At 42.1% G+C, this 24366-nt stretch overlaps 1 protein-coding gene across 14 annotated transcripts in view; it reads right to left on the reverse strand.

Moving 5' to 3' along the window:
* The window catches only part of ICA1 (islet cell autoantigen 1), a 112524-nt gene that overhangs the window by 14117 nt on the left and 74041 nt on the right, over positions 1–24366 (reverse strand). For 10 of the 14 annotated variants that reach the window (XM_059712418.1, XM_059712414.1, XM_059712419.1 and 7 more), the window contains 6 exons: positions 20752–20877; positions 19655–19753; positions 7029–7126; positions 4940–4992; positions 2169–2231; positions 2029–2061 (listed from right to left, as the gene is read on the reverse strand). In XM_059712418.1, coding sequence (XP_059568401.1) covers positions 2029–2061; positions 2169–2231; positions 4940–4992; positions 7029–7126; positions 19655–19753; positions 20752–20877 — 472 coding nt within the window. The remainder of the gene's footprint in view (positions 1–2028; positions 2062–2168; positions 2232–4939; positions 4993–7028; positions 7127–19654; positions 19754–20751; positions 20878–24366) is intronic. The other 4 variants (XM_059712425.1, XM_059712421.1, XM_059712424.1 and 1 more) reach the window with 3 other exon arrangements.

Consider the following 24366-nt stretch of genomic DNA (forward strand, 5'->3'; position numbering starts at 1 on the left):
GGTCCTACCATTACTAAGTAAAAATGTCCAATCCCAAACCAAAATCCCCTTTTTTTGGTAAGAAGGGAGAGACATGAGAATATAGACTCATATTTGCTCGTGTCTATGTAAAACATGCTGGAAGGTACACTGGGGGATGGGAATATTGGAAGAGAGGGGAGAATGGGGAACAGGAATGGGAGTGAGAGTTTTTTACTTGTACATTTTATTATCAATTTTTGTACCAGTGTGAATACATCACTTGTTCAAAAATAGTTTTTTAAAATAATGAAATTAAATAGGAGATAATAAAATCAAAGAGCAAATTATGTACACAAGAGGTTGGGGATAGGAGAAATAACAATCTTCCTATCAAAATAGGTTAAAGCATATGTATGATTATAAATATATTTATTAAATATTAAGATTTGTGAAAACTTGGTGATGGGCACCTAGTGCTTGCTATAGCCTTTATCTCACCTTTGTAAGACTGAAATATTTCCCTCTCCAAAAAATAATTTATTACAAAACCTTTACTCCATCATCAAATATTCTATCCTTAGCCAAGAAGGAAACTGTTTCATGGAAATGGGGCACGTATGGCCATCTGCATTAATTACTTGCTTATTACTTTCATAACTGGTATGATCTCAGTCAGTAGTCATTCTGATAAGATAAACATGGACATTCATAATATACTGCACAGTATGTTGCCTGGAAAAAGAGAAAAGCAGGTTTTTCCCCTCAAGTTTATATTCCTAAACCCTAGAAACTTAATGTCAGAGTTCTACCACTTTTCCATTTCTGAAAACAAAACAAAACAAACAAAAACATTAACCAATGCCCTCTGTTTTCTAGATTTTCTTCCTCTCACAGTCTGTGAATTAAATCCAAAGCACACTTGGAATGAGTCAAGAAAGTTATTGGCTCCAGTGAACTGGAGTCTGTAGGATGACCTTTCTAGTCCTGTAAGAAAACGGAAAGACCAGGGTAGGCCACGTGCCCGCAGCAAGGACAGGGCTGCTCTAGAGCATGGTTCAGAATCTCAGGGGTCCTCTGGACTCCTGATCAATCATTAGAACTAAACCCTTGGGAGGATGGGGAGCAATTGTTAGGACCGGGTTGTGCACACTCAACTTCTTAGAATTGCTTAAGGCTATGCACGTCTCATACAAATCCATGGTTCTGAACTCTCTTTAGGATCGTTATTCAGTAAATGATTTTAGGCTTGGTAACTTGGGTGTGGGACCTAGCTAGCAAACTCTCTGAATGTGACAAAGGTTCACTGGAGTTGCAACACCGTACACCTTCAGAACAACATTTCCAGTCCTACTGTGGCAACTGCTTACCATTCGAAGCCGGTCCCTATGTCCGAGCTCATGAAAGACCCTTTAATACAGTGGTTCTCAACCTTCCTAATGCCGCGAGCCTTTAATACAGTTTCTCATGTTGTGGTGACCCCCAATTTCATTGTTACCAATTGAATATAATTAAAGTATAGTGACTAACCACAAAAACAATATGTAATTATCTATGTGTTTGCCGATGGTCTTAGGCGACCCCTGTGAAAGGGTCGTTCCACCCCCAAAGGGGTCGCGACCCACAGGTTGAGAACCGCTGCTTTAATACATGATCTCCAGTCTTGATAATAACCCAGCAGGACTCTTCCTATTGGCTCCATTTTACAAATGAGAACAACTGAGGCTGGGAGAGTTTAAGCAGGAAGCCAATGATTGAAGGCCATACAGATCATTTATGGTGTACCAGTGTTCAAATCCAGGCCTCTCTGATTCTGAAAGTCACGTTTCCTCCATGACACATAACCTTTGACTTCCTGACTTTTAGCTTAGTACTTTGGCATCTTGAAATTAATTATATTAAGGATGACAGAGTCCACTTACTAACATGTGCTTGAGCATATTGAAATTCATTTATGAAGACAAATGACAGTCACCTATTCAAAAGATAAACATTACATTTCCCTGCATGTGAAACCGCTATTAAAAACATGAAACAAATTATAAGGCAAAAGAAATGCATAAATCTTACCACCTTCCTCGGGTGTCATGTTCACTAGTTCATCTATCCATCCATCAGAGGAGGGGAAAGAAAACGAAATCATGAGTTAATTTTGTAAGGAGTTTGAATCAAATGATTACAGTTGAGTCATTTTCTTGCATCCACATTACCTGAGCATGCATTATGTGGAGAGCTCTTGTCTAAGGTAGAGAAATCACTCTTTCCTTCTTCAGCTGTGAATACAACATGCAGCTGGTTAACAGCGATTCAGAGTGGTATGTGTGCTCACATGCTATCAATCGTAGTGTAAGGTCAACACACAGCTTTGGGAAGAAATGGCATCCACAACTCACTCACCAGAAGCAGGGGTCCTTGGATTATGTTTTACTCGAGCTGTTGGCTCTCAATGAATGCTGGGTCAACAGCCCTGAATCTTTGCTTTGTTTAGCGAAAAACGGATCTAACGATTCTCCTTCCATGGACACATGTGCAACTGAAGTGGCTGACTATTCCTTGATGGTGCTAATGAACTTCAGCCATATGGGCCTGACTACAGTATAAGGGCAGATCACTGAGTGAAAGAAGCCAGTCTGTAAAGGCTACATATTGTATGACTCCAACTATGCAACATTCTGGAAAAGGAAAAACTATGAACACAGTAAAAAGACCAATGGTTGCCAGGAGTTTGAGGGGAGGGAGAGATGAATAGGTGAAGTCACAGGGGATTTTTAGGACAGCAAAACTATTCTGTATGATACTGTAATGGTGAATACATGCCATTATACATTTGTCAAACCCATAAACTATAAGACACCAAGAGTGGACTGTAATGTAAACTATGGACTATGGGTGATAAGATGTGTCAATGTTGGTTCATCATTTATAACAAATGCACCACTCTGGTGGGGGATATTGATAATGGAGGAGGCTATGCACATGTGGACACAGGGGGTATGTGGGAAATCTTAGTAACTTCTGCCCAATTTTGCTGGGAACCAAAAACTACTCTAAATAATAGTGTGTGTGTGTGTGTGTGTGTGTATGTGTGTGTGTGTGTGTGTGTAAATATACATACATACAAACACAATAGAACAGTCTTAAAACTTGATTTGCGCATATGAACATTAGACTTTCTACAAGTCCCAGACTAAAAGATGACATTTCATTTGAATGGATTCCATTATGTGTATATATAAAAGAAGGTGATCAACATTTATAGTCTGAAAATATTACGCAAATACCATGAGCAAGTAAACATACTGCATGGAGGAAAAGAAAATTTGATTCTCCTGTATTGCCACAAATTGCATGAACATATGATTTATGTAGATATGCAACCTGAATATAAATAGAATCAACCAGAGTTTACATTTTCCCACAGAACTAAATTTTTTGATTCAATTACCTAGATTCCCTCAACAAGATTCATGCTGTTGGTACCCAAGAAATCCTGAGGCTGGAGGGTGTGGATCGATAACAGTGCTTACATGGCCAACAGGACCAGGCCGCCTGCCTCTCTGCCTCCTTCTGCCACTTGCTCCCTCCTTCACGCTCTAGAACATTGTGCCCCTGACCTTCTCCTGGTCCTCCCTTGTTCATAATCTTTGCCCAGACTGTTCCTTTTGCTTCAGCAGGTGTAACAACAGCAGTTGACTTAGTTAGTTCCCTGATCCTTCAGACAGGTGGTATCTCCCTATCAGATCTGCCCAGAGCCCTTGTAGTTGCCCAATTACATGTATCACTGTTAGATCACCACCTGCTTCCCTCTGATTGTAAGCCCCATATTCTGGAATGTTCTGACTATGTCTGGTGAACCACTACATGCCCAGAGCCCAGGGCTGTGCCTGCCACAGACTCATAGACTTCTGCTGAACAAATGATCAAGTATGGGAGTAAGTGAAGGTATCCAACCCAGAGGCATAAAAGTGAGAGTTGTTTCTTTCTGTTGAATGGCACCTGGGAGAAAAGCAAATGAAGCAGTACAGTGGGAAAAGAATAAAGTGAGTGGTTGGAAAGTAGGAAGGAAGGCAGAAGTAGGATGGAAGGTGGAGAACAGGAAAGAGCAGAGGGAACTTTCAGAGTCTACTGTGCCTCCTCCTAGCTGCCGGAAAGGCCACCTGCTGCAGCAAAGGGAAGATGCAGGTTCATCGCTGGGAGGGCCATGCTGACCAGAGGGTTGGGCAATGTGAGTTCTCTTCCTATCATCTGTAAAACGTTCCCTGCATCTCTGAGGATTCCAAGTCCCAGCGAAAGGCTCAGCATTACATCTTAGTTCTACCCCAGTGTACCATTCCCTCTACTCCTTAAGGAGAAAATGAACCAATGAATGAACGGCAGTAATGGCAGGAGACAGGAAGAGCTGACAAGCCACCTACGGCACATGGTATCTGTCATCCACTAATGCTCTGGTCCGTTTTCCGACCAAAGGAGAGTTGCTACATTGAGGAATCTGGTGCCACTCACTCCAGAACAGCCCAGGAATCAGCTGGAAGGCAGTGTTGAGCTCTCCCCATGTTCCCAACAAGGGCCACCACCCACCCCACAACACACTGAAAGCCATACTCTCCCGATGTGATCTTATTAAGACCATCTCCACAGCCCAAATGGCAGTTAGTAATAGTAAGAGTAATAGCAGAAATGATGTCATCTGTTGTAAAAGAAATAGCTCTCTGCCACATCTCAACTGTGGATGCTCCTCTGATGGGCTGCTGCCGAAGTGACTAATGATGCCATTTTTGGTTCCAAATATACAGCCTCTCGCAATAACACTACCGGGTCGACCTCACTGAGCTATGAAAAGTTAAGACTGAAAGCAGAGTCATACACAATTTTCTCAACTGGAAAAGAAGAGGGCCCAGGAGGAGTTGGCCACAGAAGATAATGAGCTGGCTGCTGAGCAGTAGTATTTCAGAATCAATTCTAAGTAAAATTCAAAACTTACTCTTAAAATCAGAGGATTCCTTGTGCTGATTTTCTTCTTCTAGTGAAATTAACCTTGAAAGAAATTAAAAAAGGTTTAGTATCTAGTTCTGAAAATGTTATATTTATACTGCAACCAGATATTCTATATAATACATATTATTGTACTTAACACACACACACACACACACACACACACACACACACACACACACACACTAGGCTGCACATTTTTTGAAGGAGAAATACATTTGCTGGCTTTCTCCTGGCCCAAGGCTGGTTAGTAGCATCTTAACATCTGAATCTGGTTTCATCACAAGGCACATATTCTGTAACTACATAGGTGGTTAGTTAGGTACAAGTAAGATAACACTTTTACAAACACAGCTAAAAAAACCAATGGGCAAGCAAGTGTTTATCCTGATTCCTGGTGTCACAGGAAGGACACCTGAGTAAATTAAATTATAGGAGGCTGAGAGCAGGATTATGCTCAAATGCAGATCGATGACTGTCGCCAACTCAGCTCTCACCATACATGGGTAAGAACATGGCAGACACACATCCCCACCCTGAGACCCGGCGGGTGCCTCCGAACCTCCCTCCTACTGCAGTGGTTCACCTTTTCCTGCTCTTTCTGAAAAAAAAAAAGTCTTATTAAATTTCATTGTCCTTTTAAATAGTTTCTGGGTTATACATTTGAGCTTTTAAAGATGAAGTACTAAAATAGAGAACTCTGAAGTTAACTAAAACTAATCAAGATGATGTTGGGTAGCTCCCTTCTGAGTGAAGGTAATGCTTTATTTGGACTGTAGCAACATATATGGTGAAAGAAGGTGCCAGGCCCCACTCCAGCCTCTGCCTCTTACTGCACCAGGGTGGGCAGTCGCTTAACCTCTCGGCCGCACTGCCATCATTCGCACGCTGGGGAAATGGCTACACTGATTACATGGAGGGTTACCGCGAGGATGAGTTGAGATGACATAAATAAAGCTCCTGGCATTGGGCTAAGCACAGAGTAGGTGCTCACTAACTTGCAGCTAGCAGTATTTTATTACTAGGAATAGGTTAAACTGCTTCCCCCAATGTCGTCAACTGTACTACCTTGAAATCACATTTTGTAGCCTCCCTACATTGAAAACCTGCTTTCCTTCTGCACTAACGAAGTTTTCTAGTATATGCTTAAAAAAAAGAAAAAAGGAGGGGGGAGCTAAAACTGGCAGCAAATATTTGAGTGCGACTAATATATCTATGGACATAGATATATTTGAAACTTTATTTAGAAACACAGTAAAAATATAAGGCTGCTTTGCCATAAGACTGTCATCTAAATTTCTTTTGTATGGAAAAGGAACAGCAAGTGGGAGGAAGATCTATTTTGGTTTCCTGGGTCAGTCCCGTTCAAGGTTAATGCTGCTCCTGCAGGCTATGACATGTCAGTAGAAAAAGACATAGGTTCACATGTAAACCTTCTCCATGCTGTAGGAGAAGGTTTGCACCAATTAGGTTGTCTGTTTCTCTCCTTATTTAAAATGACTGGAGGCACCTTTTCTGCAAAGAGGCGAGAACTGAAGATGGAGCAGTCACTTCCTGTAGGCAGAGCTGCTCCCCGCCTTGCAGAAGAAAACAGCAGGGCTGAAGGGTGGCAAACAAAAATGTCAACACCCAGCACTTTCAGATGATAACACCTAAGTACCAGATGAGTTACCAGGCAATTTCATAGGTTATTTCCTTCCTTGAGACCAAAGCCAGGGGATTTCCTATCTAGGACAGGATCTTGTAAGTGATGGTGACAAAAGGACCAGCAGAAAGCTGGGGTCGAGACCACAAGACAGAGAGCCAGGCTGCAGAGGGGACACTACCCTTTCCTGCCCCACTAAACACCTCTCAACTGTGTCCCTTCTATGGCTCTCTTATTGGGGTGAGTCCTGGTCTAGTAGAAACATGTGCTGAGGATTGGTCTCAATATTAACACATCTACCCTGAGAAGGGAGGGAGTAAAGCCATTACTCTGGGTCTGAGGCCCCGAGAGACTTGGTCAGCCAGACTGCGCTGCTTTCAGCTGTGGGAACAAAGATTTTTGTCCGGACAACAGCCCCCGCCCCTCGACTTACTGGCTGGGCTCCTCCGCTGTGGCCTTGGCGCGCTCCTGCCGGGCAATCTTCTTCCTTTCTTCCTTCTCAGCCAGTTTTTTCACAGGGTCTTGTAAACTCTTGATCAGAAACCGTAGGTAATAAAGAGGAAAAAAGAACAAAAGCAAGATCATCCATAAGAAAAGTCAACTGCCACTGGTCCCAGCAACCAAACCTTGACATAGAGACTTGGGGAGGTTACCTGGGATCAAGTAGTGGGCAGAACTGACATTTCATATGTTCTCCGACCCATCCAAGAAACACTAGCTTATAAAGGAAAGTAGTTTTGCCACTAGATTTAGTTTTCCCCCTGTGATAAATTATTCAAAAGGAGGCCTTTGGCTATTGCTAACTTTATTTCCCATCTTTAACATGCAGCTAAGATAAACATTCCGCTCTGCAGCAGCCCACACACTGACGGCATAGAAGTCTTTTCTCCCCCAAGGATGAGATGACTTCATTTCATTTTTAATTTTGTTTGCTATTCTGCAATCTAAAAACAGCTTTTAAAAAAACAACAAGAGAAAACAAAACCTTTAAAAAAAACACACAACAACACTGAACAGAAATAGTGGCTGAACATAATCTGACAAGTTAACCCCCACGAGTGGACAGAGCAGGTGCATTTAAATCTTTGTAGATTAAAAACGGGGGAGAGTCGTTTTAGGACGCATCATTTCTTGGAGCAACTGTCCTCAAGGTTTATTAAATATTTAAGGAAAGACTTTTAAAAAAAGCAACGGCCTAAAAACGGTCCGCCAGTGACAAAGCCTAAGAAAGCAGAACATTTCTCTAATAACTGAATAATGGAGCTACACCAAAAAGATCTCTACTTCTGGCCCTAATTAAAATACAAACCTAGAAACACAAAAGAAACTTCTCAAGATACTTATCCCGCGTATATCCGCAGGACTATGCATCCCGTGGGCATTCCCGTTGCCTGCCCTGCCTTCGGTCTCCCCAGCTTTCACCTCTCCAGTGTGACAACACGCAGGGAAGGAGACAACTAAGTGTCACATGCCAGCCCTGACTGCTGAGTGACCACTGTCAGGGTGGGATGAGGGTGGCCTGGAGGCTGAGTCAGGGCAGAGCAGAGCTGTGACTGACTTTGGTGTCTACCATGAATACCAGGTGGACACTGGTGTCACCCCTCCTAACTGCCATCTCTGGTTCACTCCCTGCACAGAATCATCTTCCCAAAACTCCCAGGCCATCATGTTGCCCTCTTTTCTCAAGAACATAGTCCTTATTCTTTTCCGTTGCTGGTCTAAACCTCTCTGCCTACTTTAAAGATCTTCTTAAATGGACCCTATCTCACTCGCCCAAGTCACTTCCCACTAGCCCCCAAAGGTGAGCTTTCCATTCAATTAGGGTGACTCCTATGTCCTAGGAGTCTGCTTCTGAACCAAAAACTCTCTTTACTTATCTGTCCACCCTGAAAGTATATCAACCTTTGCAAAGCCCAGATGAGTGACATTTTCCATAAAGCTTCATTCAATAAGCACCAAATTCAAGAAAGCCCTTGCACATCCAAACTGCATTTACAGTTTTATTAATGTTTGCTCACATCTATTCTGTATAATATAAAAAGGAAAAAAATTACTCATAATTTCATTTCCCCCAAATAATGAGTTATTTTCCTGTATTTCTTTATTTTTATTTTTTATTTTTTTATTTTTTTTATTTTTATTTTTTTGCTTAAAGTATTACAAAGGGTATTACATATGTATCCATTTTATCCCCCCGCCCTAGACAGTCCCCTAGCCTCCCCTATCACCCAGTGTCTTATGTCCATTGGTTATGCTTATATGCGTGCATACAAGTCCTTTAGTTGATCTCTTACCCCCCTACCTCCTGCCCCCCAACCCTCCCCGGCCTTCCCGCTGATTTTCCTGTATTTCTTTTTTTTCATGTTCAAACTACTTATATACTTGGGGTCTCTCTCTATATAATACATAGATTATAGACAGAGATGTCTTTTTAACCAATATAATTTGTGTCAGTATTTCATATTAACAAACATTCTTTATTATAGCAGAGAATATACAAAAGATTTTATATATCTTAAACATTTAATATTGAATTAAAATAAATAGAAGTACATTTATTCATCATTGTTCTAATGGAGAGCCAAGGTTTTCTCATTGAATATATGTCCCTGATTAAAGATCTAAAGCATTTTCGTGCAAAAACCACATGGATTGCCATCATTTTCAATGACTCCCTATTTCTAGGCATTTAGATTAGTACACTCAGTTAACAAATAGTCTTAGAGTACCTAGGTGCTGTTTTGGATGTCTTATAGGTAAATGCAAGAGACAAAATTATCAGCTAGTGATGGGCCTAGGCAGATAATTAAAAAAAAAGGGATAGAAAGTGATTGGATCATTACTTCAGTTCACAGGAATGTCCTCTCTTGGAAGTGACATTTCAACTGAGAGCTAAATGACACATAGAAGCTGGCCAAGTGTAGCTCAGGGAGAAGAGGGGGCCCCCAGTGCAGAGGCTGAAAGGTAGGAATAGCTTGGCTTGTCCGAGGAACAAAGAGAATGCCACTGGGCTGGGGTATAGTGTGTGAGAGTACAAGACTTATGAGACAGGGATAAAGAGGTCAGCAGGGGTCGCACAGGGAGAACATGCCTTTACCCCATTCATCAATATTTAACATTTTGCCTCATTAGTTTCATCATATTCTTGTGCTCTTTCTGTCTCTCTAATGCATGCCAACTAAATGGGACGGACCCATGGTCCTTGGCTGGAGGGGGAAATGCTATAAAGAACAGCCCTGGCACAATATGGCAAGTGGAACATGGACTGTTGTCTAGATGCTTTGTTTTCATTAACATCTGGTAAAAGTGAGGCACGTGTGTGCGTGTGTGTGTGTGTGTGTGTGTGTATTTTGGAAATGTGCAACCTTAAGGAGGAGTGCAACAGATGTCAAGGACTTCAATAGATCTGCCAATCACAGCATTTTATTCACACACACACACACACACACACACACACACACACACCCCTTAATGCAGTTTTACTCCCATAGAGAGTGATCCAACCCTGGTCAAAATGAAGCCAGGATTTTTCCAGCCAAGGTTCCAATGGCTCCAAGACTCCCTTTTCATTCCTGTGACACTTGCCCAGGCCTCCTGGTTCCCTCAATTATCTTCTCATTGCATTTCCTTTTTATCAGTTAGAACTAGGCAGGGCCAGGACACGGCTGCTCCCCACCAGGCTGCATCCAGCTGCCACGGCGCTCCCCCTAAGCCCCTGAGATGCCCTTGACAGCTCCATGGTCATCACCCTCTCTGTCTCAGGCCTGACCTCCCCTCAGAACCACACTTGAACAGCTCTCAGACAATCCCTTTGTAATGTAAACCACTCCTTCCTTCTTTTCAACCCCTTCCCCTGTTGGGCCATTAGCAGGGACTCAATTGTCGGCTCCCTGTCACCACAATCACAGTTAAATCACTATTGTGCTTCACCAACAGAATGGCCTCCATTCCAATTGCTACTTTAATTTATTATTAATAATTCCTGTGACAAATGCTCCTCTCGTCCTACTATTACCATTGTCCTTTTAATAATCTGGCTGTTGCCACTTAAAAGAGATGCTAAATATATACTTGTTGATTGATAAATTAATATACAAAAGGTTAAACTGCAAAACTTAGAGCTCTTTAGACAGAAAATGCAAAGGCTCAGGAGGGTAATATAAAAAGGTTTATGAAGCAAAAAATAATACTGAGCTTGTTTATTAAATATTAGAATTTCGAACCAAGGGGATTGCATGTGTATGCACACACACACATCAGCTTTACTGAGATATCATTCACATACCTTAGAATTCACCCATTTAAAGCATCTAGTTAAATGATTTTTAGTATAGTCACAGAGTTGTGCAACCATCACCAAAATCCACTTTAGAACATTTTCAAGGGGCATCTCTTAAAGCAAGAAAGAGTTTTTAGATCAAACTAGGCTAAATACTCCCCTACACAGCAGGGAACCCCCCCACAACAACACATATGGAACTTGTTTCTGACAAAGATGGTATACATTGAAGAGATAAAGAGGCTTAGAGAAACTCTGAAACATCACTGAGGACAAATCATGTCCCCCTTCCTCTCTCAAAATCAGCCCCTGGATGTGACTGTCAGGCACAGGATATGCTACACGATGGGCCTCTCCCCACGGTCTAATTAAAAGCCCTAACGGGGGGGGCTGGGGTGGGGGTGAATTCTCTAGATTAAAGTCCACAACTCAGCTGAAAACACTTAACCCTGTAGCATCCGTGAAAGTCAGAGGTGACAGCATTTTCTCCGTGACGTGCACACCTGCTCGGGCAAAATGAACCTCAGAGGCCTGGCTGACGGTACAGATGAGGCAGCCATCAGATGGAACTATTTTGTATCACCGGCTGATGGAAGCCACATTCGAATCCACGCCCAGAGATGAAATGTCAAAGCGTTCTGAAGCTAACCCCCAAACCCACGAGGTCCTCCATCATAATTGCTCGTGAAAATCACTACTATTAGCAGCCACACAGCATCATCTGAAAAGTTCTCTGAGGGGGAAAGAATGTTTTTGGACTAAGCAACCTCTCTCTCTCTGTGAAGCCTGCACTGACACGCTAATAGTTTCCATCAATGCTTAAATGGTTGCAGGAAGCACACACATGATATATAAGATCAGTGTGACAGAGGAGACGCACAGACTGGGCTTGCAGAAGTGTCTTAGAAAGGAAACAGCTTAATATAATAACGGGAGTTACTACTTCCGAGATTAGGAAAATATAAAGCTAGAGCAACAGTCATCTGAACGAAAGCAAAACGACCCAGAAAACAAATTTCACAGACAACAGGCCAGCAGCCAGCCCTAATATCTGACCCAAGTGTAATGTTCGACGTTAACAATCGGATAACATTTTCCCTAATCTTTAAGGGCGACGTTTAATTTTCTTAGGCTCCTTCCCTTAATTACAATGGTATGCACATGAAGGTGCCAAATATTGTCCATAAAAGGAAATGAAAGTGCTCAAAATAGTGAGGCATGGCGAAAAGATGTTGGACACAGTTGTGTGTGTGTGTTTGTGTTCATATAATTGGTAGCACATGAGGAATAAAAGGCAGAGGACATGATGTGCACGAGCCCAGCCGCACAATTCGTCGACATGAAGCCCGTGTCCTCCCCACCCGTGCAGTTATAAAGTTATACATCTATGAAGACACTATATACGGAGCACTATCAATCTAGGACCAGAAGGTACTCTCGAGTTGTACCATAGAACAAAGTATTAAAGAGTAAAATGAGAGAAAAAGAAACACGATTGTAAATTACATAATCTTATTCTTTAACATAAGAAGGAAAACTGGTACTGGGAAGGCATCACAGTGTCCTGGAAAGAGATGGACTTTGGAAGTGGATTATGTAGTGCTGTGACATGTAAAATCGTCTCCCCTGTTGGGGCCTCTGTTTACCCATCAGAACAACAGGACTAATATCAAGTCCACTCTTCCTGGGACATCGTGAGGATGAACTGAGATAAAGCTTCCACACAGTACCAAACTCATGGGGAGCACTCAAAATGTGCTTTCTTTTCAATGACTTAAAAATCTAAAAGAAATTAGATGTCATAAGGATTCATCCTGTGTCAGGTACTGCACTGCATGATTTACACATCTCACAAAACCCAGATATAAACAGTGTTTTCCTGGGTTCCCAATATGACAATGAAGACTCAGAGAGGTGAAGTAACGTGCTTAAGGCCATTCAACCACTCATAGGTAGAAGCAATATCTGAATCCAAGTCTTTCAAATTCTACGACGGGTTAAGAAATAGTATTAAATAGCCAAGCCAAGAACATTTACTGAACTCCCTTTTCATATAAAGTGCCAAGGAGATCTAGAGCCACTCTGGTGTCTTTACAAATACAGCCACTCTAGTCTCTTTCTAAACTCTAAAGGAAAGACCATAGGTTCCCATGTATCTGAGGGACTGACAAGTAAAAGAGGCTTTCACCTACAAGCAAACACTTCAAAGTGTTATTTTTAATTAGAAGGTTGCAGCTGTATCTTTAAAAATATTTTTATTTATTGATTAGAGAGGGGGGGGAGGGAGAGAAACATCAATTTGTTATTCTGCTTATTTATGCATTCATTGGTTGTTTCTGACAGGAATTGATCACATAACCTTGATGGATCTGGAGGATGCTCTAACCAACTGAGCTACCTGGCCAGGGCCTTCCATCTGTACCTTTTAAAGGTGGCACTTCTGCTTTCTTCTGCTCTCCTGCCTCATGGCCAGAAGTGCCACCTGGAAGAAATGCCGCATAGCAGAGCGCATGCCTGTCCCAGACCTCCCACATCCTGGACGTGTGGCCTTGGACAAATTACTAGACCTTTCTGAACTTTGATTTCCACCTGGAAACATGCAAACACCATGAGGATGCCCATCTTCCCAAGGCTATTTTGAGGGTTAACTATAACATATGCACTTCACTTTCTACATGCCAATGCCGAACCTACCATTATAATTAACTAGAATCCCAACCTTGGTACATTAGAGTCACACACAGCATGACAAACACACCTCACCCGTAGCAGAGTGCTTGGAATAAAGGAACCACCCACCCACACAATGATAAGTTTTTCCTTTCCCCTTGACGAAGACTTAGGGACTGAGAAGAGGAGGGGATGGAGAAGGACTCCAGCTGTGAGGAGAACCTGAGGGACCAGCTGCCCAGAAGGACAAACATCAGTCACCATACGGGCTGGATGAACAATGACTAGCTGCATGAATGATGACTCTGGCTTGCCCACCTCAGATGTCAGCGGTGGACGTGGTCAACTCCTCTAACCATTTCTCTCCCAGTGACCTGGATGCATCCCAGTTTGCTGTTTGCAATGAGCTGGCCCGGAGCAGCTTGGGTAAGAAAAAAAATTGCTCTGCTAAATGCTGTGTAAAGTAATGACACTGAGCAAAAACTTGAAAGTCTGAAAGGATCTCCTGGATGCCGGCCATGAGTAATTGCCATGTTGGGACTGGCAACGAAAACAGCATTGCAGAGATATTTACCCAATTTTCATAAAAACTATTATGGCTTTATTTTCAAAGCAAGTAACTACAGAGCCATGTGGCTTGTCGGTAAATGCTCAAGTGATTAACTGAGAAATGTGGAGGTGGGTGGAAGAAGGCTGTTAGGCATACGAATCTGAGAAAAACAAAATTTAGAAGAAGATGATTTCTGAATTGTGAAAGCTAAAAGCATTCTGGTCTCCGGAATGATGTTCCACATGACAGCGCTATGTCTTAGACCCCAGGAGAGACAGGAGGGAACAGTGGCACATCTGTTTCAGTGGTTATTTTTGAACATGCTCAGAGTTAGGTTTTCACATTCAGGTTTCCTCAGAGTTCGAAATCTGGCACCAAGAGCCAGTTGCAAAGCCCAACTGCATTTTTAGAATGAGTCCTGCTGTCGGGGTGGGAGCTCTCCTTCCTTTCTTGTTTGCAGGCCTGCCCTTTCCCCTCCTCTCGCCTATCCCTGTGGGCATTAGATGAGCCCAGACTGGCCTGCAGGCTGAAGGAGGGGGTTGGGAAGGACCTGCTGGAGCATCTTGGGAGTCGGGGGAGGGAATGGGTTGGGTTACCTGGGCGAGGTCTGAGACGCCTCCTATCCCACTGCCATTCACAGCCTTGCCTGTGAAACTCACTGCGATGCCAATCACCCAGGGTGAAGATGATGAGTAAGAAAGTAACTTAAGCTGGGCTATGGAACCTGGAAACCTCAACAAGTAGTTCTGCATCAATATGATACTGCCAGTGGCTGCCTTCTAGACCCATTACAGCAAGCATGTCAAACTCAAAGGCTAACATGGGTCAAATAAACGAGGCACGTGGCCAGCGGGCGGCAAGTTTGACATGCTTGTGATTACAGCATTCCTGATAACCCATCCCTATTACCCCCACTGGGGCTGCTGGTGCCACCACCATGGCTGACACCGTTACTGCAAACAGCACCACCACACGACTGGAAAGTGACACACTGGATTTAAAGCCAGGTCTGCTGGCTCCCTATGACCAGAACAAAAAACTTGGTTTTCCTTCCAAAACACTGGAATAGGCACATCACAGGCGGACACTCTGCTACCAGGCATTTTCATTAAATATGGCCACTCTGGTCTCCTTGCAAATACAAGTGCAGAGGACATGCCTTCTCTTCTGTCAGCTCTGAACGAGTGCCGCTTCTTCAAAGGGTCCCGTGCTCACTCCTCCTGCAGACATTGAACTCAACCGCATGCCAGCATGCCACATAAGGACCACAGGCCACGGACACAAACAGGATTTTAGAATTTCCGGAGAAAAGCCACTTGACTTCTGATGTCCCAGCGGCCCCCACACGATGTCTGTTCTGGATTCACGGGGACATTTGCAAGCAAACGACATCCTGGAAGGATGAGGCAAACATGACCACATCTGAGGGTTGGTAACTGAAGATGGTACTGCTTTCCTACAGACAGCATTTCATTTAGTTTTTGCAATAATGCTTTAAACTCTAAGTCTAAATCACTTTCCCTACGAAAGGGACAGTGCTTTCAAGAGAGGCTAGGAACATTCCGCCCCTGTCCCTATGACTTGGTAATTTCTACCATGTGAGAGACATTTCCAGATGACTCAGAATCGGTATAAAATTAGCACATAAATGATAACGCATGCAAAATGCATATGCTTTGTAGCATTTTAATGAGTCAATAAATATTTAGTGTTTAAAAATATGAGATTACAGCATTGCTTCTTTTATTGGAAATCACTTAGAAATAGTCTCTCTACTTTAAATTTGAGCTGTTAAAATGATTAGATCAGAACATTTTATAATATTGAATTTCAATGCTAAATTTGCCATGAAGTTAAAATTCTACAAAAAATCATAAATTAAAATGAAAAAACTATGTCACAAAAAGTAGAGCCAATAGAATCACACCAGGCCCGAGTAAAAGCAGTTCTCTCTCTCTCTCTCTCTCTCTCTCTCTCTCTCTCTCTCTCACACACACACACACACACACACACACACACTCACACACACACATATACCATTACCACAAAATATTTATAAAATGTCAAAACAGTAACATTTTTCAATTCACTTGTATAATAAAATGATTTTGAAAAAGAACTATACCTATTTTCTAGAGAAAGGCTCATTAGCAATAAAACGAACTTCTGGGGCATGAGTTACATCCCTGCAATTCTGCAGCAAAAGACTCTTCCCTCCAAACAGGATGCACCGAGTGTTTAACACATTAATTATCATCCTTCATCAAGCATAAAACTAACAGTCAGGAAATACAGCTGCGGTGGCACAATTATCAACACACTCAGAATACACCCCGCAGCAAAGAAAACAAATGGGTCGCTTTTCATTAACCGAGCCTGGCAAACCTCTCCAAAGACAATGTTTTCTTTCTAGCCAGAGACCCAAAAGGCATGTAAGGGACTATTCACTTAGGTAAATCCAGAGAACAAATAAATCATGAAAATATCTATTTAAATGTCAAAGTATCCATTATGGAAATACAGTGCCCTTCAGAAGAAAATTACATACATTAAAAGATGACTTGATCAAGTCAAAATCTAACTATAAGGCCTGTGTTTAAAAAATATGTTAGTGCAAGGGAGTTGGTAAGTCAGGTAATATCCTCAGGCTTGGTGGCAATACAGAAGGTACTGATGGTTTTCATTTTCACGTTTCATGGCACACAATAGGAAATGCACGGACCTCTGTTATGCAACGATGGGCTGTGGAATAACAGGATTCTATTATACAGGTTTAGATCCATATAAAAATAATTAGCCATTAGCTTGAGAGTCTAGATGAATAGCATTCAAGAGAGGTAATAAAAGCATAGTTTATTTGGTTGGTTTCTGGACACTTAACATTCTTGATATTACCATAATCATATTACACCTTAACAGATGTATTACTGCTACTGAGTTTGTATTACAAGTAAACCATAAACTGGTACTTAACCCATTACTTAAGGAAGGCTCTGGGGATGTGAAAGGCAATGGAGAGTCATCTGCCCAAAATATTTGCAATTATGTCCTGAACCATTGCCATCAAACTTTCACTAAATTCCCTGCCCAGAAGTCCTCTAACATAATCAGCTTGATCCTCTCAGCAGAATTAAATATCGTGGCAAAAATTCAGGAGCCATATTTCCCTCTGCACAGGAGGCCAGGGAAACACAGAAGGATTCTTCCATTCTTGTGGCACAAATTCAATCTCATATCGTACTTCATATGCAATTAACTCACACCTGAGCTTCTTTTAAGTCGTATTTGGGGTAGGCATCACTTTATCGTCTACCTGGCTGATTTGTGTTATGTACAATTGTCTTTCAAAAGACAACCTCTGAAGTTGTATGTAGCATAAAATAAAATCTGATGCACATTCATGCCCTCTCTGCTTTATCAGAATAATCCATAGGATTCTGCTCAGGCCTGTGTAAGAAATATAAATAGGATGAGTTGTACTAATTTTAATCAGTCTAAAGCTATCATTTAAATCCATCTTATCTAGTGTGTCATTTAAGGCTGCTGGCTCCTTACTGATTTTCTGTCTAAGATCTAGCCATTGACGTCAATGTGGTGTTAAAATCCCCTACTATGACTGCATACTGTTGACCTCTCCCTTTACGTCCATCAGGATTTGCTTTATATATTTTGTGCTCCTATGTTGGGTGCATAAATGTTTACAAGGATTATAACTTCTTATTGGATTGCTCCCTTTATCATTATGTAGTATCCTTCTTTGTCTCTTATTATGGTCTTTGTTTCAAAGTCTGTTTTGGTTGGATAAAGGAATTGCTACCCAACTTTTTATATTCATTTCCATTTGCAGAAAAGATCTTCTTCTGCCCTTTTACTTTTAGTCTGTGTGAGTCTTTTGTGCTGAGGTGGGTCTCTTATAGACATCATATGTAAGGGTCTTCGTTTCCTATCCATTCAGCCACCCCATGTCTTTTGATTGGACCATTTAAGCCATTTCCATGTAAAGTGTTATTGATAGGTACGTATTTATTGTCACTTTATTCTTTATAACTATGCTCCTCTCTTTTCTTTTTCTAATTTTAATCAATAGGCCTTGGTCGGGATAACTGCTTCAGTCCTTACGCACAGGGGCAACACTGCGATGTGCTGAGGAAGGCTGTGTGAAAAGTGAAAGGTCCCTCTCCTCAAGTGCTCATCGTCCAGCTGACGAAGAAAAGGCACATTCTGAATCCATTCATGCAGCTGTTAGCGAGCAAGCGACCTGCTGACAAAGGGATTGTGAGGAGCCAACCCCACGGCCAGGGGTCCTGTCTGGTGTCAGGTCAGGTACATCACAAGGTGAGTAGACTGTCTTGGGTTCCTCTTGGGACTTTCCTTTAAAGGGCCAGGGACTTAAAGGGTTTCTGTCTTAGTATTTTTGTAGATGCAATGACATTTACAAACATCTTAAATCAAAGATGTGTTTAATGGGGAAAAATAGCTTTTTAATGTTTGTTAATAAGAAAGATGATGAGACACAAATTGCCTGAAAGATCAGAAAGAAGGTAATGTCAAGGTGAACTTGAACTAGTTCTTTCCTGGTACTTTCTTTCTAAGGATAAGACCTGGCAGCCCAGCGTTCGCTCACCATTCTTCAAATCCGCGTGGAACCCAAATCATTTTCTGATCTTGCCATGCACTCACCCTCAGCAACCATTACGAGAGCAAAACGATGCCACATTCAGCTGCGAAACTGGGAACCAGACATGTGCATGTATCCCTCTTGAGTTGAGAAATCATTGTGTTTGATGTTGCTTTTTCAATTAGAGAATATTACTACAGTCTTAGGATAAAATCCACTTCTACACTGGATGGTACTCACAGAATAAAATGTTATTTGCCAGAAGTAAGGGAGAAAAAATACTTTCTCGAGCGAGCATTTCTGAATTTAATAATTAAAAAGTAACAGTGTACTAGACTTGTACACGCTTTCCTTTAGCGATGTCAAACTAGCATTTGAAAGGAGCAGGAACCAGCCTCAGGCTGGAGTTCACCACAATTCATCTCCTAGTAACATGTACCCCCCAAGGTTCAACCTGTGTATTTGGATTGTTCTGGCTTTGAATACTGATGCAGTAAAAAGACTCCACTGGGGGCCCTGGCTGGGTGTCTCAGTCGGTTGAAGCATAAGCCCATATACCAAAAGGTTGTAGGTTCAATTCTTGGTTAAGGTACATACCTAGGTTGAGGTTTGATCCCTGGTTGGGGCACATATGGGCGGTAACTGATTCATGTTTCTCTCACACATTGATGTTTCTATGTTTCTCTCTCTCTCTCTCTCTCTCTCTCTCTCTCTCTCTCTCTCTCTCTTTCGCTCTCTCTCTTCTCTCTCCCCCGTCCTCTCTCTAAAATCAACAAACATATCCTTGGATGAGGATTTTTTTTTAAAAAAAGTCTCTGCTGGGGGCATAATTCTCACTTTGCTTTTGGGGTCTGTTAAAATAAAGAGGCTTGCTGCAATGGATGCTGTGATACAAACCATACTTTTCATAGGATTTTCTAATAGCCTCCCTAGCTTTCATACCTTCAATGTAGTGAATTCATATGGCTGATAACCTCTGAAGCTCTCATGGATGGCTGCCATAGTGTGAGAAGTTTTCTCCCAAAAATGAAGCAGAGTGGTCTGTAAAGAAAGACAGGAAAACTATTAAAGTTTTGAATGCCCAGTTCTAGTCATGAGCCCCAGAGAAATGTGCCACCTGTGGCTGTCAAGGTCCTCCAAAATATATTCCAACCCATCTCTGCAGACTCCTTCCCCATTATGGCCCCACTGAAACTCTGTATTTCAGCCAAACTCAGTGCCGCCTGTTCCCCTAAACACACTGACGCTGGTGGCTTATGTGCTCTGCCACCCGGGACAGTCTCCTCTCCATTCTCTCTGTACTTATTCCAGATCCACCCTCCAAAACACAGCACTAGCCGTTAACTATACTTTTCTGATCCCTCAACTCATTCAATTTCTCCCTCTTCAAACACCGGTCAGATTTTATAGAACTTATTTTACTGAGCATACCCTGTGCTGTCCTCGAGGTATAGAAAATTTAGTCAGATTTTACTCTCTCCCTTCCTTCCTAAATCTTTGGGGACTGAGAATCTGGTCTTATTATTTTTTATATTCCCAATAACACTAGAGTGTGGCCTCCCACACTCGGTTGGTGCTCATGGTACTGTTGATGGGCGCACAGCACTAACCCGAGGTTAGTGGGAGGCAACCAAGGGCATGAAATGATGACAGCCTGAGGGGTAAGCGACCGTCCATGAGAAGTACAGGCTCGGTGCTGGGTTCACGGGAGGCTTTCTGAAGGATATGACTCAGTCCCGTACATCAAACAGAGTGGGACTTGAAGGGCACCAATGGAGGGGGACAGGGCACTCAGGTGGGAATCACCACCTATGCCAAGGCAGGGAACTGGGGAATTATGGTGCTTGTACAGGGAACAGCCAATATTGGGTTGGATTAAACTGCAGTCTACTAGAAGGGAGAGATGTAGGAAGTAAATTATGAGAAAGGCATTCAGAACTTCATAATGCCAAAACCATACTTGTAGCTCAAATATCCTCTTTCTGTTTTCTAAACCTCATAACATTCTTGGTTCACTGTAACAGATATAACTTTGTTACCTGGTATGTTGCTAGCATATGAGACAAGAGATTGCATCTGCTCGCTCCGAGAAGATCCACTTTTTGACACACGTCCATCTTCAATTTGTCAAAGCTTTTTTTGGCAAGACGTACTTGTGCTTGTACCTGTGAGAGTAAAAGGAACCACTTTGAACTAATCAAACTCTTAAGTAGCTAAAATTTCCCCATTAGAGAAGACCAATAGTGGGCTTATCTCTTTCATATAAGAAAACACCTTTGAAAATTCCAGCAGGCAAGAAGATCCTATAACACCCATTGTTTGCCTCCAAAGGACCAGAACGACAGTACTGGATATTATGATTGCATAGCAAAATCACCATCCTAATTATATTTTTCATTCAATTATTAAAAATCCTCTCCTCTCAAGCCATTCGCAAACTGAGCACAGTGGGGAAAAGTCCAGAAACACCCAGGGTAGCCTGGGGGGAACCTTTGCCCCATTGGATTCCTAAAGATCTTTGAAGCTGGCTTCCCTGAATGTTAGCATCTTATATAACATGCTACATTTGTTTTTTAAAAAAGAAGTTAATATTGATACAATCCTATTAACAACAGATATTATTTTTTTAACCAACTTATGTCCTTTTTTGTTCCAAAATCCAATTTAGGGTGCTGCAAAGGGGAATTGTGATACAGACTGAAAAACAATCTCCACTAATAAACTTTTCAAAATTTTTTTTAATATCACCCAAAGGTATGTTTTATTTAATTTAGATAGAGAGGAAGGGGGAGAGAAAAAGAGGGAAGGAGAAAGAGAGAAACATCGATGTGAGAAAGACACATCGACCGGCAGCCTCCAGTATGCACCCTGACCTGGGATGGAACCCGCAACATGTTGGTGTACTCCATGATACTTCAACCAACTGAACCACTTGCACAGGGTGCAGATCTTTTTAATTGAGGAATCCTCCACTAATGTACACAAGGAATCCTCCATCCATCCCTGAGCCATCTAGTAATCCAGGGACAGAGTAAAGGTCAGGAAAAGATTCAGAAATATCTATTCTACATGTTAGCTATAATAATAAAAGCATAACATGCAAATCGACTGAACGGCGGAACAGCAGAATGACCTTCCGGACGAAGCCAGGGCTGCGAGGGCCAAGCCCCTTGCAAGAATTTCATGCATTGGGCCTCTAGTTCCATATGTTATTTGATGACAAAATTGACGGTTTTAAAATGTAATGCAGCTACATTAAGAATGATGACATCATGCCCTAACCGGTTTGGCTCAGTGGATAGAGCATCGGCCTGCGGACTCAAGGGTTCTGGGTTCGATTCCGGTCAAGGGCATGTACCTTGGTTGCAGGCACATTCCCAGTGGAAAGTGTGCAGGAGGCAGCTGATTGATGTTTCTCTCTCATCGATGTTTCTAACTCTCTATCCCTCTCCCGTCCTCTCTGTAAAAAAATCAATAAAATATATTTTTTTTTTTAAAAAAAAGAATGATGACATCAAAATACCCCTTTCCTCCAATCTGAGGCATCACCGCATCATATTTTAACCAGGGAAAGACAGCCAGATATTAATTTATCTCAGCTAATTCATCCAGAGGCAGTTACCAGGTAGGAAACTGCAAGTTGGGCGTAATAATAGATCTTTCTCACAGGACAGATCCTGGGGGCACGGACAATGTCTACCTCCATCACCATTATATGAGCAGCATCTGGCCACCTGGTACAAAGTAGGTGCTGAATACATATTTGGTGACTGAATGAAGCCATTTTCCAGGCCATTTAAAAAGGTAAATTAATATTTTTGTGGGATGTGAATTATGTTTTTTCCTTTACATTCACAGAATTGGTTACTCAGAGATTCCAGGTTTTATCCTAGGAGAAAACCTTTCACTTGCTTCTGACACAAAGCTCGGAAATTACGATGCTTTGAAATGTGCCCTAATTGAGTGGTGTTTGAATTTCTGTAAAGTAATGTTAGAAACCTAGAAGAAGACTTCAACACTTGACCCAGTGAATTCTGATAGGCCATATGCTTTGTGTGTCAACAATGATTATTAAAATACTTAATGCACTGCTGAGTTCCCAAATGGTGAGCCCTTTCCCTGCCAAACAAAGAGGATGTTGCACTGTGGGGCATTCTGATTATGGTCAAGTTCATTTACAATTTTGTGCTCCATGCCTGCTCTTCGAAACACGTTTCCCGTCTGCAGCCCGAGGACAGAGCACCAAGGACACAGGCAGGCCCAGGCCACCTTCGCGACTCTAATTTCATACGCCTCCACATGCACTTAAGTGAAAACTGTTCTGCTTATTATTCCTTTCAATCCCAGATAAATTACATTCGATTACATAAACATCTTGTGGAGCTCCTCTGTTTTTCAAGGTCCTTTAAAATGTCTTCAGTCAAATAAATGTCCCCTTTGTTTATTTCTTAATTTTATTTCTGTTGCTCCACCTTCCTCCTCTGATTCTCCAAGTTCCAGGAAATGATCGCGCATATTAGACCCTCTTTAGGACCCTGCTTTCCCCGGGCTGCAGAAATGCAATTCACCAGATAAAGGAGCAATGTCTCAAAACGACAGGGCCCTCCTCTGTGCTTATGCCTCCTAACCTGAAATTCTACCTCGTAGCCGCAACTTGAACTATGGTGAAGCCAAAGCTATTCATCCTCTTGGTTTAATCTGGCTTCCCTGGCCAGTGAGAAAGGTCTTCTTCATATTACTCGACAACCAAATAATTTGAGAGCAGTTTTGGATTTTTCGTGTTTTCTTTCCTTTATAAATGAAATAAAGAAAAACTGCAATCTTACGTTTATTACATTTTCTTCTAGGAAAAGGCTCTGTCTTCCTCCCTCAAACCATTCATTCAAATACTGATTTTCTACATGCGGGTAGCAGTGAGTAAAATGGAGGTGGTCTCTGTCCTCACAGAACTGAAAGTTCAGTGGGTATTTTCACACCAGTGAGGGCATAACAACAAACTGAGTGAGGTGCTCAGAAGGAAAGCCACACAGTCCCACGCGAGAATGATTTACCAAGGAATCTGACTGAGAAGACATTCTCCAAAGAAGCAGCACATAAGCTCTCTTCTGAAGGACTGAGCATGATTAACTGAGCAAGGAGAGAGAGAGTACTTTAGCAGAGAGAGAGAAGCATGTGCAAAGGCCCTGGGTTGGAGGGCAAGACGGCAGGTCACAGAAGGTCAGTGTAGTTGGGTTGCTGAGAGAAAGCAGAAGGGTGGTATGAGATGAGACAAGAGAGGAGGGTTGGGGCACATCCTGGAACAGGGGTCTTGTAGACATGCTCAGGATTTTAGGTTTTATTTTAGAAGCAGTGGAAAAACATTGGAAGCCTTTAAGCCCGGAAGGCATAGGATCTTATTTTCAGTTAGAAATGATCACTCACTGTGGTGTGGGGATATAATCTCAACCCATTTATACAAACATGCCATGCAACCTTTATTCAGATGCTCATTTTTAGATAATGAAAACAATCCAGGTTTCCTCCCTACTCTGCTCTTCAGAACTCAGGTCTGTAACATGTTTTCCGGCCATGAGTGCAGAAGTCACCTAGGACAGTGGAGCACACCAATGCCTCAGGGTAATTTTCTAGGAATGTAGTGGATGGATACCTTAGTC

Source organism: Myotis daubentonii, chromosome 10 (assembly GCF_963259705.1).
Source record: "Myotis daubentonii chromosome 10, mMyoDau2.1, whole genome shotgun sequence".
Classification (NCBI taxonomy): Eukaryota; Metazoa; Chordata; class Mammalia; order Chiroptera; family Vespertilionidae; genus Myotis; species Myotis daubentonii.